Genomic DNA, 17,071 nt, shown 5'->3' on the forward strand with positions numbered 1-17,071 from the left:
TTTGCATGCGTGTGCATGTGACGTCACGCAAAACATGGAAGCACGGAGCTAGATGTGATAAACATTCACACCTGAACAAATAAAATGATTCAAGAGAGAACATAATAAACATTTCAGTAAACATTTGCGGAATTAAGTGTGGGAAAACTCTCTCTTTTAAAGACCCTCTCTAATATATATACACACGCAACACCAGTGCTAGCAGCGTTTACGGACCTTCAATCTGTCATGTTGTTTCCTATAAATCGTCCTCACTTCATCAGGAAATGGGCCGCCAATCTGGTCGGAAGTCGGATAGTAGAATTTTTCCACATTTATTTTTATTTGTTTCTTAATTATCTTTCTGTATTTTAAACATTTTAAACATCAGTGCATGTCAGTGATGTCTACTGTTACACATCCACTGTTAAATGTGCTGGAACCCGAAGACAGCACACTAGATGTAAACTCTCTCAGAAATACTATAACATTTGACCTCTAGAGGGAGCGTTATATCCCACAGAATAATCCCATTTAAAACGACGTGACGTGAATCTTATTTTGAAATGTTATTTACAAGTTTTACCGCCACCTACAGGACTGGAATATGGAACACTAGCTTGTAAACAGGCACGAATCCTCTCTTTTAACTCAGACTTTAAGATGTTAATTAAACTGCCAATATAAGCACAAAGTATAAAGAAATAGAACGGTGACTGCCAGTGAATATTTTTAATAATTTAATATAATTGGATGCAAATATTTAGCATTTTTAGCATATTTGCTGAGAAAAAAATGCTCTAAATGCCCTAAATAAACATTTAAAAGATGAGTTCAATTTATATAAATTTAAAAAATCATAATAAATCCTCTACAAATGGCACAAATGTAGTAAAAACATTAATGAACAGAAAAATTAATTTTGTTTTAAAAAAAAACTATTATTTTGTTACAAAATTAAATTTTGTTGTGTGGGGTCTCTAGAAACCATGAGTGTACAACCCAAAATGAAGACCTCATAAAGAAATTATTTCCAGCTTTTTTTTTTTTTTTTTTTTTTTTAAATCAACAAACCAAAACAGAACTTCAGTTTGGACTCCTGACTCCAGTTAACTTTTAAGTCATTATACTTTTTCTATCATGTAATAAATTAATCTAGTCATTATCATTAATGTGATGGCATGTAGCATTACGAAAACACGATAGACTGTGGTTTAGAAAAAAAAAAAAAATGCTGACTAGAAGTACAGCCCCAAACAGACACTTACTAACACAAACAGGAACAGTTTTCTGTTCAGTTATCTCTGTAGGACTTTTGTGTATTTCTCCTTTTCTGAGCTGCTGAAGAAATGTTTTTCTTGATTGTTTTTTGCTGTTTGTGCTTTTGGCATCTGATCGGTAAGTTCAAAACATTTTTATAGTATCAGTTGTACCAAAATCATAAATCAAACTCGAATTTCATTGTGTGGTCTCACATTCAGTGCATTTTCTATTGACATCTGAACTGATGAAATTAGAATTTCATCATGTTGGTTGGATTTTTTTTTTTTTTTGTTTAGTGTCTAATGGTAAAAGTTTCTGCAATATAAATAAAACTTATGTCCCTTCAGAACTTAAGACTGGAAAGGGCATAAATCTTATTTAAAAATGTAAAACAAAACAACTTACTATCCTACATACCAAAAGAATGTACAGATAATGCAGTATAACTGGCTTTATTGATTTGTATCAGTTTGTTCAGGTTATATAATGTAGACTGTACTATACTACTATTCATTCATTCATTCTTACCACTATTCATAACGGATCATTATAAATCACAGTCTGAAAGCAGATCATACATGTGTGTTTTGATGAACAATGAAGGCGGCTGTTAGCCAAAATATTTGTATTATTTTATGCCCTGTTGTAATTTACGAACTATCTTCTTAAGGACATCTTATAGAGTGCAGACTTTTTTCTATTTATTTGTTTTTTTTTTTTTTATTTATTTATTTTGTTGAACATGAAAATAATGGAAAATCTGGTCACCAGGGATGCTGATGTCCAGTTAACTGTACTCAAAACCGATCTGTTGCTGTTGTGTTTGGTCCCATAACAGCTGCCAGTAGCTTTATTTCACTTCTGATGTTTAAGTTCAACAAGAGCCATGCAGTGCTTATCTTTGTCCTTCACACACACAATCTGATCTGAACTAGACTAAAACCAGTTCAAATACTCACTTTTTTTAAGGATCTCAGTTCACCACTGTGTTCAGAGTCTCACATCAGTTTCAAAGCCAATAACAAAGTTGTGATGCTTGATTAAACCAATGTTTAATATATTTAATTTAACAAGAACTTTAATGTGTGACTGAGAAACTCTGTCTGTTCTCTAGTGTTTGCTGATTCCAATATAGTGAAGTCATTGTCAGTGATGGAGGGAGATTCAGTCACTCTACAATCTGGTGTTACTGAAATACAGAGACGTGATGTGATAACATGGACATTTCAACACTCTGAGAATATAATAGCTAAAATTAATAAAGAGGATGGAATCTTCTCAACATATAATCGGTACTGATGGGAGATTCAGAGACAGACTGAAGCTGGACAATCAAACTGGATCTCTGACCATCACAAACACCACAACCACAGACTCTGGACTTTATGATGTAAACATTAAAGGCTCAGCAAAACCCACCACACACAGTTTCACTGTCACTGTCTATGGTGAGTCAAGATTACAGTTTTATTTACACTGTCTATTCAAACCTAATCATATGGTGGGCTTCTTAGCAGTGATCATGCAGGCTACAATTAAAAAACACTTAATGGGGCACCTACAAGTATGAATGCAAACACATATACACAAATATAAAACCATATATATATATATATATATATAAAATTAATCTTAGTATGATCTTTTTCTATGGCATCTTTTCACAAACTATGATAAGTTCAGTGTGTTTGCTGTCTGTCCTTATATGGCATTTTCCACAATACCAATTGTTTCAAAGCAGCTTTACAGAAAGTCATATGAACACATACAATGTAATGAATGTTTGCAGCATCTCAGACTCACACTTGAGTAGTCGATATACTTAAGCAATGTAAATATTTAAAGTTTTTTTCATGCTTAAATCCATTTCTTATGGCAACCAACCCATAGGGCTGTGAGAGTGAGTTTTGCACAGCCACTCACATTTCCTTTAAAGCAATATAAAAGTTCAGTTCAATATATTTTAAAATAAGTTGTGCAGTGTTAGTTATATTATAAATGTATTTTGAATATTCCAAAATGAAATAAGTTTGACATTAGGACTTAAAGGAAATTGGTTGTAAAAAATCCCAGCTGAGGAAGAAGGGTCTTATCTAGCGAAACGATCTGTTATTTTCATAAAAATATTAAAATTTGTATACTTTTTTATCTCAAATGCTTGCCTTGTCTTGCTCTGCCTGAACTGTTTTTTTTTTTTTTCCGGTTCATGACAGTTAGGTATGTCAAAAAACTCCTATCTGAATGTTCTCCCTCAACTTCAAAACCATCCTATATTGCTGTTTTACCTTTTTTGTTAAAGGTGTTTGATGATCTTTGCATGTTCACTTTGCAAAGACTGGGTCGGTACTTCTGCAGTGATGTAGGATGATTTTGAAATGATTTTTGAAGTTGAGGGAGAAAATACAATCTGAGATTTTCGACATACCCTAACTGTCTTGAATCAGAATTCATTTCAGGGACAGAAAGACAAGCATTTGAGATTAAAAAGTATTTAAATTGTATTTTTATTAAAGAAAATAACAGATCGTTTCACTAGATAAGACCATTCTTACTCAGCTGGGATCGTTTACAACCACATTTGGGATCATTTGAAGCCGCATTTAAACCTCTTTTAAAGAAAGACATGAACATCTTGGATGACAAGGAGGTGAGTACATTATCTGTAAATTGTTGTTCTGAAAGTGGACTTCTCCTTTAATGTTGCAATCACAGTCAGTACAGTTTACAATCACATTAGAAAGACAACTACAGTTACAAAGCAGACTATAAAGCTGTCTTTCTGCCAAAAAAAAAAAAACAAAAAAAAATCACCGGTACTACATTAGTGTTTAGCTAAACTTATCTAAGATATGTATGCTCAGTTTTGGGATAAAATCAGACCCTATGTTATATATTGCATTGACTATTCATCAATTAAGTATTTGCCATCTTATATTATGTGTGACTCTACAGTGTTTTTGAAAGAATCGATCAAAAAACATCTAAGGAATATCGAGGGATAGTTAGCCAAGACAAACCAGTTGTCATTCATTAGTTTTTAATAATAGAATAAAGATGCTACAAAACTAATAAATTGTGATTCAAACATGTATACATTCAAATTCAAACATGCATTAGTTACTGTTGTGGCAAAATAAAACCGACTCTCACCCAAGTAAGAGACAAACTCAGTCAAATGTCTTTTATAGTTTATTCTTTGCAAAAAGGTCAGACAGTCATACAGAAACACAGGTTACTGCAGAGTGCAACCAAGAAGGGAGGGCTCACTCCAACCTATATCTCTCCCCCAGCCTTCAAGGTTACATCTCCTAACCGGTAACTTTCCACACATAGTAAGAGTCAGACAAATACATTCTGCTATGTCATACTCCCAAGAATCAAATCTTTATTTTTAGAGCCCTCACACTCTTCTCTTATGTCATTCTTATAGCAGGTTTAAATAAAGCAGCCCCTTACACAATATTCCATAAGCACATAGATGAGTAAAGTGGATTTTTCTTTCATAATTACTTAGGTGACCTATGCGTTTTTTCATATTCGTCATCCTTTTCATATCAAAATGCTTGCTACTGATGCGAAAACGCAGAAAAAAACCTGAACCTTTTTTTTTTTTTTTTTTTTTTTTTTTTTTTTTATGACAGACTAAAGTTTCATAGGCAGTGTGTAAATGTGACTGATTCCCTTTTCTGAATTCCATCCATAACTATCACTGACGGTTTTTATGAGCGGGCTTATGAGTACCTCATGTTTGATCTGATCTCAGGGCAATCTGTCACATAAGCACATGACAGCTCTGTACAATAGCGCTACAAAAGCAGGGTGAAGTGAACTAGTGATTCTTTTACTAAAATTATCTATGGTTTTACCACAAATATATATATATATATATATATATAAAAGATAAATAGTTAAACTATATTAACCACAAATCAACAATGGCATTTGTAGTAAAACTGTGGTTACAAATGGTAATCAATGCACCAAAAACCATGGATACTACACTACTGGTTTTACTTATAAACCCTGGTTAGTATTTGTAAGGTTTTGGAGGCCCAAAAAACTATGTGCTCCTTTACTTTTGTAACTTATTTATTAATCGTTTACTACTACTAATTTAGTGTTTATTTAGCCCCTCACAACGTGTCTATGGTATAGTACCATAGGCTACCTTGATGTTATTAGCAAGATGATGGTCATTATTCTGAGGGTGTAAAGTAAAACTACAGACATGTCTTGAGTAATACAGTCTGCAAAATGAAAGTATGCATATGATTTCATCACAAATATTAAACAATTAATTTTAGTGTTTTTATGCAGTTTCTCATGAATGCAATTCACTGAATGCATGTGATTCTCGAACAGCTCCATGTACAAGTCTGTACAAAACTGAAGGCTGCTGTGGTTTAATTTCTTTAGCTCTGGATAGAAATGTGGTTTCATCTTCTGGTGAACAAACAACGTGTGCGTACAAATCTATAACTGGACATTTGTGGTTAATGTGCGTTAGTCTGTGAATAGTATGTGTGTGGGAATGAGTGAGTGAACAGACTTCTACAATTTAACTTCCTCGTTTTTACTGTGAAATGACCTACTGATTCCATAAATGCTGATGCTTGCCAAAAACAGTTATATTTCTGTAAAATATGAAAAAAAAACGCCTATTATATATGTGAAATATTAAGAACGATATTCTATGACATATGCATGTGTGTCTCTCTCTATAAATAGATATGATGTGTTCGTTTCTGTAACGTGGACGCTGAGGCGGTGTTAGAATCCAGTTGCAGAAGTTTATTAAAAACAACAGCAAACATACACGATGAAATGGGCAGAGGGTCAGTAACCGGAAAATCAGTCCAAAACATAAACGTAATCCAAACAGCAGAGTGAAAACACAGGCAGTGGGTCGAATACCGAGAAGACAGTCCAATACAGCAACCAAATCCGACGGGGGTAATCCGTAAACTCAAAAACCAGAAACAAAGCAAGACAGCAACAGGTAATCCAACAGAGTAATTAACAACGCTCGGTAAGGCAGGTTCAACTGGCAATACTTCGCAAAGTCTTAAGCACATGGCCAGTCTTTATATAGTGACAAACAGGAAGTAACAATAGAAGCAGCAGAGGGAGCATGCAGGCAGTTCTAGGGTGAGGGCTCCCTCTGCTGGCTTGGCGTTACAGAATCCCCCCCCCCCTAGGAGCGACTCCTGGCGCTCAAAACAACAACAACAGTCCAGGTGGGTGGGGGAACAGAGGCAAAACAGGGGGTGGGATGGAGGGCCAGGTCCATGTAGAGCAGGTGGGCCTGGATCGTGGAGCAGGGACAGACAGTGAAGCACTGGAGGACCTGGATCGTAGAGCTGTGGCAGACAGTGGAACCTCAGAGGACCTGGGCCGTGGAGCTGTGGCAGACCGTGAGACACTGGAGGGCCTGGGCCATGGCGCAATAGCAGACAGTGGAACCTTGGAGGACCAGGGCCGTAGAGCTGTGACAGACAGTGGAACCTTGGAGGACCAGGGCCATGGAGCAATGGTAGACAGTGGAACCTTGGAGGGCCTGGGCCGTGGCGCAATGGCAGACAGTGGAACCTTGGAGGACCTTGGCCGTGGAGCAGAAGTAGACTGTGAAGTACTGGAGGGCCTGGGCCGTGGAGCAATGGCAGAGTAGGGGACCATGGTGGGGCAGGCAGAACAGGTAGAGCAGGGAGCCATGGCGAGGCAGGCAGAGCAGGCAGAACAAGAAGCCATGGCGAGGCAGGCAGAGCAGGCAGAACAAGGAGCCATTGCAGGGCAGGTAGAGCACACAGGAGTAGAGTTATCCATAGTGGGCCTAATGACATGCATAGCAGAGCGGTGTGCACCCAAACAATCTCCTTGGCCATGGCATGACAGGCAGAGAGTTCATCTTGGGACGCCGCCCCCATAAGAGGATCTACAGCTTGCGCTGACACCTCTGGGGGCATGGGCGCAGATGCTTGGGCAGGTGTGGCAGGGAAGTTATCAATGGCCTTCATGTCCGTGACAGGACAGGCAGAGAGTCCGTGGGGAAACGCCGCCCCTTTAGGAGGTTCTGCAGTCGGAGCTGCCACTTCTGGGGGCATTGGCGCAGACCCTTTGACAGAAGAGGCCCCTGGCGTAGACTCGTGGACAGGCGAGGCCTCTGGGGCCGACTCGTGGACAGGCGATGCCTCTGGAGCACAGTGTGCAGCCCACACACTGAAAATGGCGATGGCCATTACAGGTAGCACAGTAGGTAGTGGGATGTCTGTTGACCTCGAGGGTGTGGATGTTATGGACTTGTGGCATGGGAATGTGGACACTGCGTGGTTTGGGAGCGTGGGCTCTGCGTGGCTTGGGAGCGTGGGCTCTGCGTGGCTTGGGAGCGTGGGCTCTGCGAGGTCAGCTGATATATGAGGTGGTTTGAGAAGGTCAAAGGAGATCTGGTGAGGTTTTGATAGAACAACGGTTTCTTGACTTGATTCATGGAGGTCTGCCGTGACTTGACTTGACTCAGGGAGGCCTGCCGTGGCCTGACTTGACACAGGGAGTTCTGCTGTGGCTTGACCTGGTTCATGAAGATCAACTGTGGCTTGGTTTGGCTCAGGAACAACAGCAGCAACTTGACTTGGCTCATGAAGAACAACCGTGGCTTGGCTTGGCTCATGGACGACAGCAGCAACTTGGCTTGGCTCATGGACGACAGCAGCAACTTGACTTGGCTCATGGAGATCAACTGTGACGTGGCTTGGCTCAGGGAAGACAGCAGCAATTTGACTTGACTTGTGAAGATCTGCTGCAATGTGACTTGACTCAGGAACGACATGGCTTGACTCAGGAACGACATGGCTTGACTCAGGAACGACATGGCTTGACTCAGGAACGACATGGCTTGACTCAGGAACGACATGGCTTGACTCAGGAACGACATGGCTTGACTCGTGGGGAACAGCTGCATCTTGGCTTGAGTCGTGGAGAACAGCAGCTGTGACTTGGCTTGACTCATGGAGAACAGCTGTAACTTGGCTTGATTCATGGGGAACAGTAGCTTTGGCTTGACTTGACTCTGTTGCTTGACTTGACTCTGTTGCTTGACTTGACTCTGTTGCTTGACTTGACTCCGTTGCTTGACTTGACTCCGTTGCTTGACTTGACTCCGTTGCTTGACTTGACTCCGTTGCTTGACTTGACTCCGTTGCTTGACTTGACTCCGTTGCTTGACTTGACTCTGTTGCTTGACTTGACTCTGTTGCTTGACTTGACCCTGGAACTGGACTTGACTTGGAAGCCTGACTGGACTTGGAAACTTGACCCTGAAACTCGACTGGACTTGGAAGCTTTTGACCCTGGAGCAGCAACTGTAGCTTGACTTAACACGGGAGCTTGACTTGACCTTGGAGCTTGACTTGACCCTGGAGCTTGACTGGACTTGGAAGCTTTCGACTTTGGAGCAGCAGCTGTAGCTTGACTTGACACAGGAGACACAGCTGCAACTTGACCTGACTCTGAAGATGGCTCTGCAGCTGGACTTGGCTCTGCAGCTGGACTTGAATCAGGGGTAGCTGCCGCGACATGAGGGAGCGCCATCTTAGCTGCCCATACAGCCATTAGGGATGAGTCCAGCACGTGGGTCATCATGTAGCGTGACTTGGAGACAGCGACCATCTTGTGGAGAGGCTCTGGGATGGCGGCCATCTTGTGAACAGGTTCGGGGATGGCGGCCATCTTGTGGACTGGCTCTGGGATGGCGGCCATCTTGTGGACTGGCTCTGGGATGGCGGCCATCTTGTGGACTGGCTCTGGGATGGCAGCCATCTTGTGGACTGGCTCTGGGATGGCGGCCATGACAGGTGCAGGCTCTGGACGGGCGGCCATGACAGGTGCAGACTCTGGACGGGCGGCCATGACAGGTGCAGACTCTGGAATGGCGTGAGCAGGCCCTGGAGCGGCAGGCGTGGCGTGAGCAGGCCCTGGAGCGGCAGGCGTGGCGTGAGCAGGCCCTGGAGCGGCAGGCGTGGCGTGAGCCCAGGCCCTGGAGCGGCAGGCGTGGCGTGAGCAGACTGTGGCTTGGCAGACGTGACGTTAGCAGACCTTGACTTGGTGGATGTGACTGGAACTGGCTTTGACTTGGTGGACGTGGCCTGAGCAGGCTTTGGCTTGGCAGGCATGACGTGAACAGGCTTTGGCTTGGTGGACGTGACTTGAGCTGGCTGTGGTGTGGTGGTTACTGCGGGATTGCGGGGTCCCTCGTCCGCAATCCCAACAGTGAAAGATGAACCGCTTAACCGGAGTGCAAGATCTAAGTAATTTTCAAGAGTCCAATGTGGGGTATTGCGTGGCATCAAATATGAAATGTCCTTGCATAAACCAAAACGGAAAATATCTTTAAGAGATGTGTCATTGAAGTTCACCTGATAGCACAGTTCACAGAAGTCGGACACGTAGTCCTCGATTGGACGGTTACCTTGTCGGAGATGGATAAGACGATCTGCTGGGTCCATAGTTGAACGTGTATTAGCAACTTCCGCTGGATTCATGGGAGGCGAAGTATTCTGTAACGTGGACGCTGAGGCGGTGTTAGAATCCAGTTGCAGAAGTTTATTAAAAACAACAGCAAACATACACGATGAAATGGGCAGAGGGTCAGTAACCGGAAAATCAGTCCAAAACATAAATGTAATCCAAACAGCAGAGTGAAAACACAGGCAGTGGGTCGAATACCGAGAAGACAGTCCAATACAGCAACCAAATCCGACGGGGGTAATCCGTAAACTCAAAAACCAGAAACAAAGCAAGACAGCAACAGGTAATCCAACAGAGTAATTAACAACGCTCGGTAAGGCAGGTTCAACTGGCAATACTTCGCAAAGTCTTAAGCACATGGCCAGTCTTTATATAGTGACAAACAGGAAGTAACAATAGAAGCAGCAGAGGGAGCATGCAGGCAGTTCTAGGGTGAGGGCTCCCTCTGCTGGCTTGGCGTTACAGTTTCAGTATATTTTCAGCACTAGCAAAACATTGCACAAGTTAATTAGAATTATTCTATTCTGTTCTAATCACTTTCCCCCCCTCAAGAACTTGTCTTATTTTTACCTGTTAACATCAAGGACAGAAACAAATTAGTCATTTTAAGAACAAATGCAGCACCTGACGTACTTGTTTTTAAAACCACTGCCATTAATATGACTTGAAAAACAACCACATGAGTCATTGTCATGTGGCCAATCACTCTATACATCACAGTGAAAAACACACGTCCATTTTAAGAACATTAAAAAAAACATTTGCATTTGAATCGCCATAAATGGGAATAGGCGCTTTTCTGCAAAAAAAAAAAAAAAAAATTATAATTACAGCATCTTTGCCAACAATGATATGCTATCCAGCTAAACCCTGATATAACATCATGGGTTACGCTGTTAGACTAGCGCTCTTGTAGTGGTCACAACAAGAATTAAACTCTACAAAAAGGGGCAATATTTATTCATAACCTGATGAAGACATTCTTCATCATTGACAGAAAACAGAATAAAATGATAGATTTGGTTCAAATGACAGTAGGTAAACATCCACTTCATCTAGCACTCTTTTTGTTCTCTACGTTATCTAAAGCAACACTTCACTATTTAAAAGCCGTTACAAAGGATTCAGATGAGTGAGCGGTTTAATTCAGTCTGAATCGCGAACCGATTCACATCGTTCTGTGAACCGTTTGTCCAATTCATATGGAAAAGATTCGGTTCAAAAGAGTGAACCATTCATAAATCGCTGGTTCTGATTCTGAATAGCTAACAGCAAATACCAGACACATGATTACCGATACATGTTAAGAAATTAAATAATAAATCAATTAATCTATTGCTAAAAAGTAGGCTACGTGATTTAACGCTGCCACTGAGTGTAGTTAAAGGTTTGACTACGCTGGTTGTCAGTACAAACTGTTACAAACAATAGTCTATACGCCAACAGGTTCTGTGCTTTTCAAACTATTCAGAAATTAATATGAAAACAACATCAAACAATGGGTTGTTTTGGTCAGCAGTTAACTTTCAAGAGACAGTTGAGACAACCACAAAAGTTGTTTCGGAGAAAGCTGTAAAAAGACAATCTCACCTTAGATGTTATCTAGATGTTATCAAACTCTGGATACACATGCGTGAGGGACTACTGAAGATCTGCACCTGCTCCTATAAAACGGCCACATGTGGTCTGAGCGGTTTTTAGTATTTACCTGCTGTGATGTGTGCTTTCGAAGCATGTTTCGTGAAGCTTCGAAACCTTTGCGAATCATTTGTTTTGAATCGTGGTAACGAAAATGCACATTGTTACACACATTGTAACCCAACTGCAAACTAGGTTTCGAAGCTTGTATCAAAAAAAAAAAAAAAAAAAAAAAAAAAAAAAAAAAAGAAAGAAACATCTAACAGTCAAGCACTGTGCCGGATCTGTGACGTCCAAAGCTTCGTTTTTACACACAACCACGTGACTGCTGTATTCTGGTTCAAATAACGCGAACCACATTCAGGCTGCGTCCCAAAACCTGTCAGTCAGGGGCGGATCTAGAAAATAATTTTTAGGGTGGCAAAGGGGGGCATGGGGTCTATGAGGGGTGGCAACTCCAAAGAAAGCCCCCATGCGTAGTTTTTGTGGATTTATAGTCTGACATGCACAGTTGTGTTCACAAATATTGCATTACCATTAAGTAATCATCTATACTGTTTAAAATGAAAAATAAATAACATTTCAGTGTCCATCATGGCACCAAGTCAATAAACAATATATATGAAAAAAAAAAAAAAAAAAAAAAAAAAAACTTCAACAGGTTATACAGTAAATGTTTATGAGTTTATATCACTAAAGAAGACATGCAATTCTATTTAATTACTACTTAGATGGTCTATATCACGTTTTAGTGCAAGTTTAAGATGTTAATGTTTATGATTTAATGTTAATTTCCCAACATAGAAAAATAAATTTAGAAATAAATATTATAATATCAAAGCACTGAAACTGGATCAGTTTTGGAAACAATGTTTGATTCTGTTATTAACAGAGGTGGGAATGTCTGTAATCACTCATAACACACAATCAGCCATAAAATCCAGCAACACCCCAACAACTGCATAGCAAGAGGCAAGCAACCACCCAGAATATCCTAGCAACCAACTAGCAACACTTTAGCAAACATCTGTAACTGACCAAACTATTTATGTTTTATTTATGTTGTCTTAAGACAAGCCAGCATAAAGTTGTCTTTTGAACCTTCCTGCCCAGTGAACACTCATGAGATCAATAACACTAACAAAAAAGTCGTATTAGGAATTAATTTTCAACTCAATGTCTATTACAGTATACAACATAAATTAAATTACAGATTGCTAATTCAGCAATTAATTTTTGGGAAAAATATTTTCATTTTACTACTGTAAAGTAGTCTTGCAGCAGATAAAAACACTAGAAAAGTTCAAATAACAAAGAACTGTATATGAACTTGGTATGCACCACAATATAGTACAGTAAAAATTACATTTAAAATTAAATTCAGCATCCTCTGCACATTTGGCTAAATTTCATTAGAGTATACAGTACTATTTGGTCTTCTGACACAAGACTATATTTCTAGGCAGTCATTTCTCAGTTCTGCAAAAACGCAGAAGGCTACACATAAAAAAATGGTTACAAATAAAATTTGACAGTCACACGTCTGAAAGGGTACAACGTACTACAGTTTATTGTACATACAGAATAGTGAAATTTCTCTCCGTTGTTGGATGCAGAGATTCTGATTGGTGTGTCATCAGTTAAAGCTACTTAATGTTTAATTTACTTATTGTTAACCTTTTTGAGAAATGTGTTTTTGTTTTTAGCACTGAATGAATGGTTTGGGAATACGAGCCAACTAATATCAGTTACATTTTCACAATCAAAAAAAAAAAAAAAAAAAAAAACTGCAAAACGACCAGATGTTCACCTAACTCTGCTATTAGTTTCCATGATGGGCATCTTCTTATTGATTTCATGCTATTATTGTTTCGTCGGATACGGCAAAAATGCCTATATCCATGATGAAAGTGAGCGACCGGTCAGAGAATCGGATCACCAAACAATTATGCAATGAATCTCAGACATATCCGGACGGGATCAGATATCTCAGAGAACTTCTGAGTTAGCCGAGAATCAGTAATTATCTGATTCACGAACAAATGTAAAACAATTCGTTAGTGAACTGGGCCGCGCTTTGTGTTTTTGACTGAAAACGAACCGGTTCATAAGAGTCATTTGTTAATTAAGTCGAATACACTGAGCGCGCTGCCTGCGCGTGCAACTATCGTGCACATTTTATTGAAAGATGTGTTTTTTGCCATTATTTTGCGTTACGCTGTCATCGCTGCGGCTGAAAAGTAGCACATGAAACACTGCTTACATTTATATTTTATTCTGTGATAATTCTGGGGTGGCAGGTGGGGTGGCACAGCTTTTTCTTAGTGTGGCAGTTGCCACCCCGTGCCACCCCGGTGGATCCGCCCCTGCTGTCAGCTGACTTGCTGCCTCGCTGCCTTATCAGGCAGTGACTTCGAGGCTGCGAAGGCAACTCTAGAAACAGTTTCGGACAGACTTCAGAGGCAGCACAACGTGACGCCGTTGCTAGGTTACCTAACGGTTAAGTTGCAGATTTTGGAGACGATCTTATACAGTTAAATATAAATGCTTTAATAATCCATAAAGACCTCAATGTTATTACCCACCGAAGGTCTGTGCGTCGGAGAAGACGACTGAGAATGGCAGCTACTTTTGCTTAAAAAAATAAAAGCACTGATGCAAGTAATATTGCAGAACAGGTCATTGTTATTAGTGGCTAGTGTTATTAGTGGTTTCGTTATTACTGGTATTATATTGTAAATATTATTGTTATTCACTACTCATTTGAACCCTTTAACATTTTATTAAATATTATTATCACAAAAAATATTATTTATTATGCCTTTTACACTATTACGATTCATAAAGTATATCATGGTCAAGGTCTCATCTATTATATAAAGTAACAAGTATAATTTCACCAGAATATCTTTATTTATATAGCCTATATGACGCACACGCACAGGATTGTGGGAAATCGAAAGCAGCGAAGGATACATCTATGCTGCCTTCAAAATTCCGTCAGAAGAAGGTACCTCCGGAAACAGGAAGTGAAGCAGAATTAGAATTCGGACGTGCCTTGATGCCTTCCTGCCTTGCAACGCTGCCTCCGAAGGCAGGTAACCTAGCAACAGCGTCACGTTCTGCTGCCTCTGAAGTCCGTCTGAAACTGTTTCTAGAGTTGCCTTCGCAGCTTTCGAAGTCACTGCCTGATAAGGCAGCGAGGCAGCAAGTCAGCTGACTAGGTTTTCGGACGCAGCCATTATTTTTATTATAATAATACTAAAAAATAAACCCCTGGAACATACTATCTTTTTTTTTTTTTTTTTTTTTTTTTTTTTTTTTTTTCCACAAACAAACATTTCACAAATAGTTACCCATCCTATCTCCATTTTAAAATTGAACAAAACTCACTTTTACAATCCCTTCATCTTATAAAGAATAAAAACTTTTTTTTTTTTTTTTTTTTTTTTTTGTACAGATGTATTTAAAGAAAATGCATCTACTTAGAAGCTTTCCTTATGTGCAATTGTTTGAATATCTTTGTAATGTCATTCACATTGTGTCTGTTTTTTTTTTTTTTTAATTATTATTATTATTTTATTTATTTTTTTGGTAACAAGTTTTATTTTATTATGAGTGTGTATGCACTTGTGTTTGTCATTTATGTCTATTCAAGCATCACTTAAAAAAAAAAAAAAAAAAAAAAAAAACTCTGTTTCAAGTGTCACTCCTCTGATAAGAATAAATCATAACATGAATAAGTATTGACATGTGTTGTTTTATGCATGTTCATTTTGTATTAATTCCAGGCACACAGACACTTTAACTGACAATTCTATGATAATCTTGGGTTATTTTGATCATGTATACCTAAAGCCTTGTCTATTTTTTCCACAAATTTATTCACACACTCATTTATTCATATTGTGTAAGATTAATTTTCAAATTTTGACATTGCTTGTAATGATTTAAAAAAGCATGTATAGTTATGGGTGAAACTGAGCTTTTCGCAACTCCCAATCAGTTAACCACTGCATTGTAAAATGATGTTTCAAAGCTCTCCAATTGTATTGCAAATCTTTTGATTTAGATTGGGACTTTGCTTAGTGGTTCGCAAATAATTTGATTCAAATAGATACTTTGGAGCCAAATCCTTTGATTCAGATCGGGATTTCAGTGCAGGTTCGTGTGTCTTTTGATTCATCGAACTTCGAAGTGGATTTGTGAAGCTTTTGATTTTGATCAGGAATTCAGAGTCCGGAGCGCAAATGTTCTTATTTAGATCAGGACTTTAGTGGTGGTTTGCAAATCTTTTGATTTAGATCGGGACTTCAGTGCGGGTTTGCTAATCTTTTGATTTATCAGAATGTAGCAGATGCATAAACAATTACTTTCCACACAGGCAATCAACTCTGACATGCCACTGAATCCACTGCACATACTGTATGTTACAAATTTTTTGTTGATATAACCCTTGGTTGTGCAAATGTAGCCTATAATTTCCTTTTCATTATTTTTTTCAGTTTCATTTGAATTTATATTTAAAAGAACTAATAATAAATACATTTTAAAGTTTAGAATTTGACATCCTTTAGAAAATGACCCTAAAACGCCACCTAGTGTCCAACCAACTCTAATACTGTTATAACTTGTTTAAACTCCAATACCATAACCGCACTGGGTGGTCTAAAAATTATGACATGGCAAGTTTTCTGTGTGATTTTACCATATAGGCCACAGTTGCTATTCCATGGTCTAAAACATGAAAGAAAGCCATTACAACATGTACACTGAAAAATGTAGCAACATTGGACACAACTATCGGGCACCATTGTGCTGAGAAAGGAGAAAGGAACCTCAAGGCTGATCTAATGTGAGCAAATGTGCAGGGCCCCGTTCCAGCTCACAACATCAGTAAATACAAATTAAAATTCATGCAATCCTTCACTCTTCTGCTAATAGTTTTCATACAGGACCAGAATTCATTTGAAAATATAAAACGATCAATCATTATCATGACTTTCTGTGTTAAAGGAAATGGTCGTGTGAGAATAAACTGTGACTGAGTTTCAGTCTTGCTGAGGAAAGACCACAAACACATACAGCATCAGTTCAGATGTGTTTAAGACACTGTCATGGGATTTAAGTGAACCAATGAAGAAAATGTTTCTCAAATTAGTTTTGTTCAGTTTGTCAGCTCATTCATTTAGTAAATGTAATTTGTAAATGTCCAAAATTTAAGTCCATGATAATTATGAATCTTGTGTATGAATCTTTTTCTTATGAATAAATGTAAAGATCAGGATTGTCAGTATGTGACGACACACTCACTGACTGACTGATGCGGCAATAAAACTTTATTCAGTGCTTTTCTTATTTCTTTAATGTTTTCAGCTCGTCTGCCTGTTCCTGTCATCAGCAGTAACTCTTCACAATGTTCATCATCATCATCATCATCATCTTGTTCACTGGTGTGTTCAGTGGTGAATGTGAGTGATGTGACTCTCTCCTGGTACAAAGGAAACAGTTTATTGTCCAGCATCAGTGTGTCTGATCTCAGCATCAGTCTCTCTCTACCTCTGGAGGTGGAATATCAGGATAAAAACACCTACAGCTGTGTGATCAACAATCCCATCAGCAACCAGACTCAACATCTGGACATCAGCAAACTCTGTCACACATGTGCAGG

General features: G+C 39.1%; 1 protein-coding gene across 1 annotated transcript in view; it reads left to right on the plus strand.

Annotated features, from left to right (window-relative positions):
* Positions 1–1,250: 1,250 nt before the first annotated feature.
* Positions 1,251–17,071, plus strand: part of LOC127161135 (SLAM family member 9-like) — a 16,303-nt gene continuing 482 nt past the window's right edge. The window contains exons 1-3 of the mRNA XM_051103784.1: positions 1,251–1,377; positions 2,357–2,690; positions 16,777–17,070. Of these exons, the coding sequence (XP_050959741.1) occupies positions 2,510–2,690; positions 16,777–17,070 (475 nt within the window). The 5' untranslated portion in view covers positions 1,251–1,377; positions 2,357–2,509. The remainder of the gene's footprint in view (positions 1,378–2,356; positions 2,691–16,776; position 17,071) is intronic.

This window comes from Labeo rohita, unplaced genomic scaffold (genome assembly GCF_022985175.1).
Source record: "Labeo rohita strain BAU-BD-2019 unplaced genomic scaffold, IGBB_LRoh.1.0 scaffold_556, whole genome shotgun sequence".
Taxonomy (NCBI): domain Eukaryota; kingdom Metazoa; phylum Chordata; class Actinopteri; order Cypriniformes; family Cyprinidae; genus Labeo; species Labeo rohita.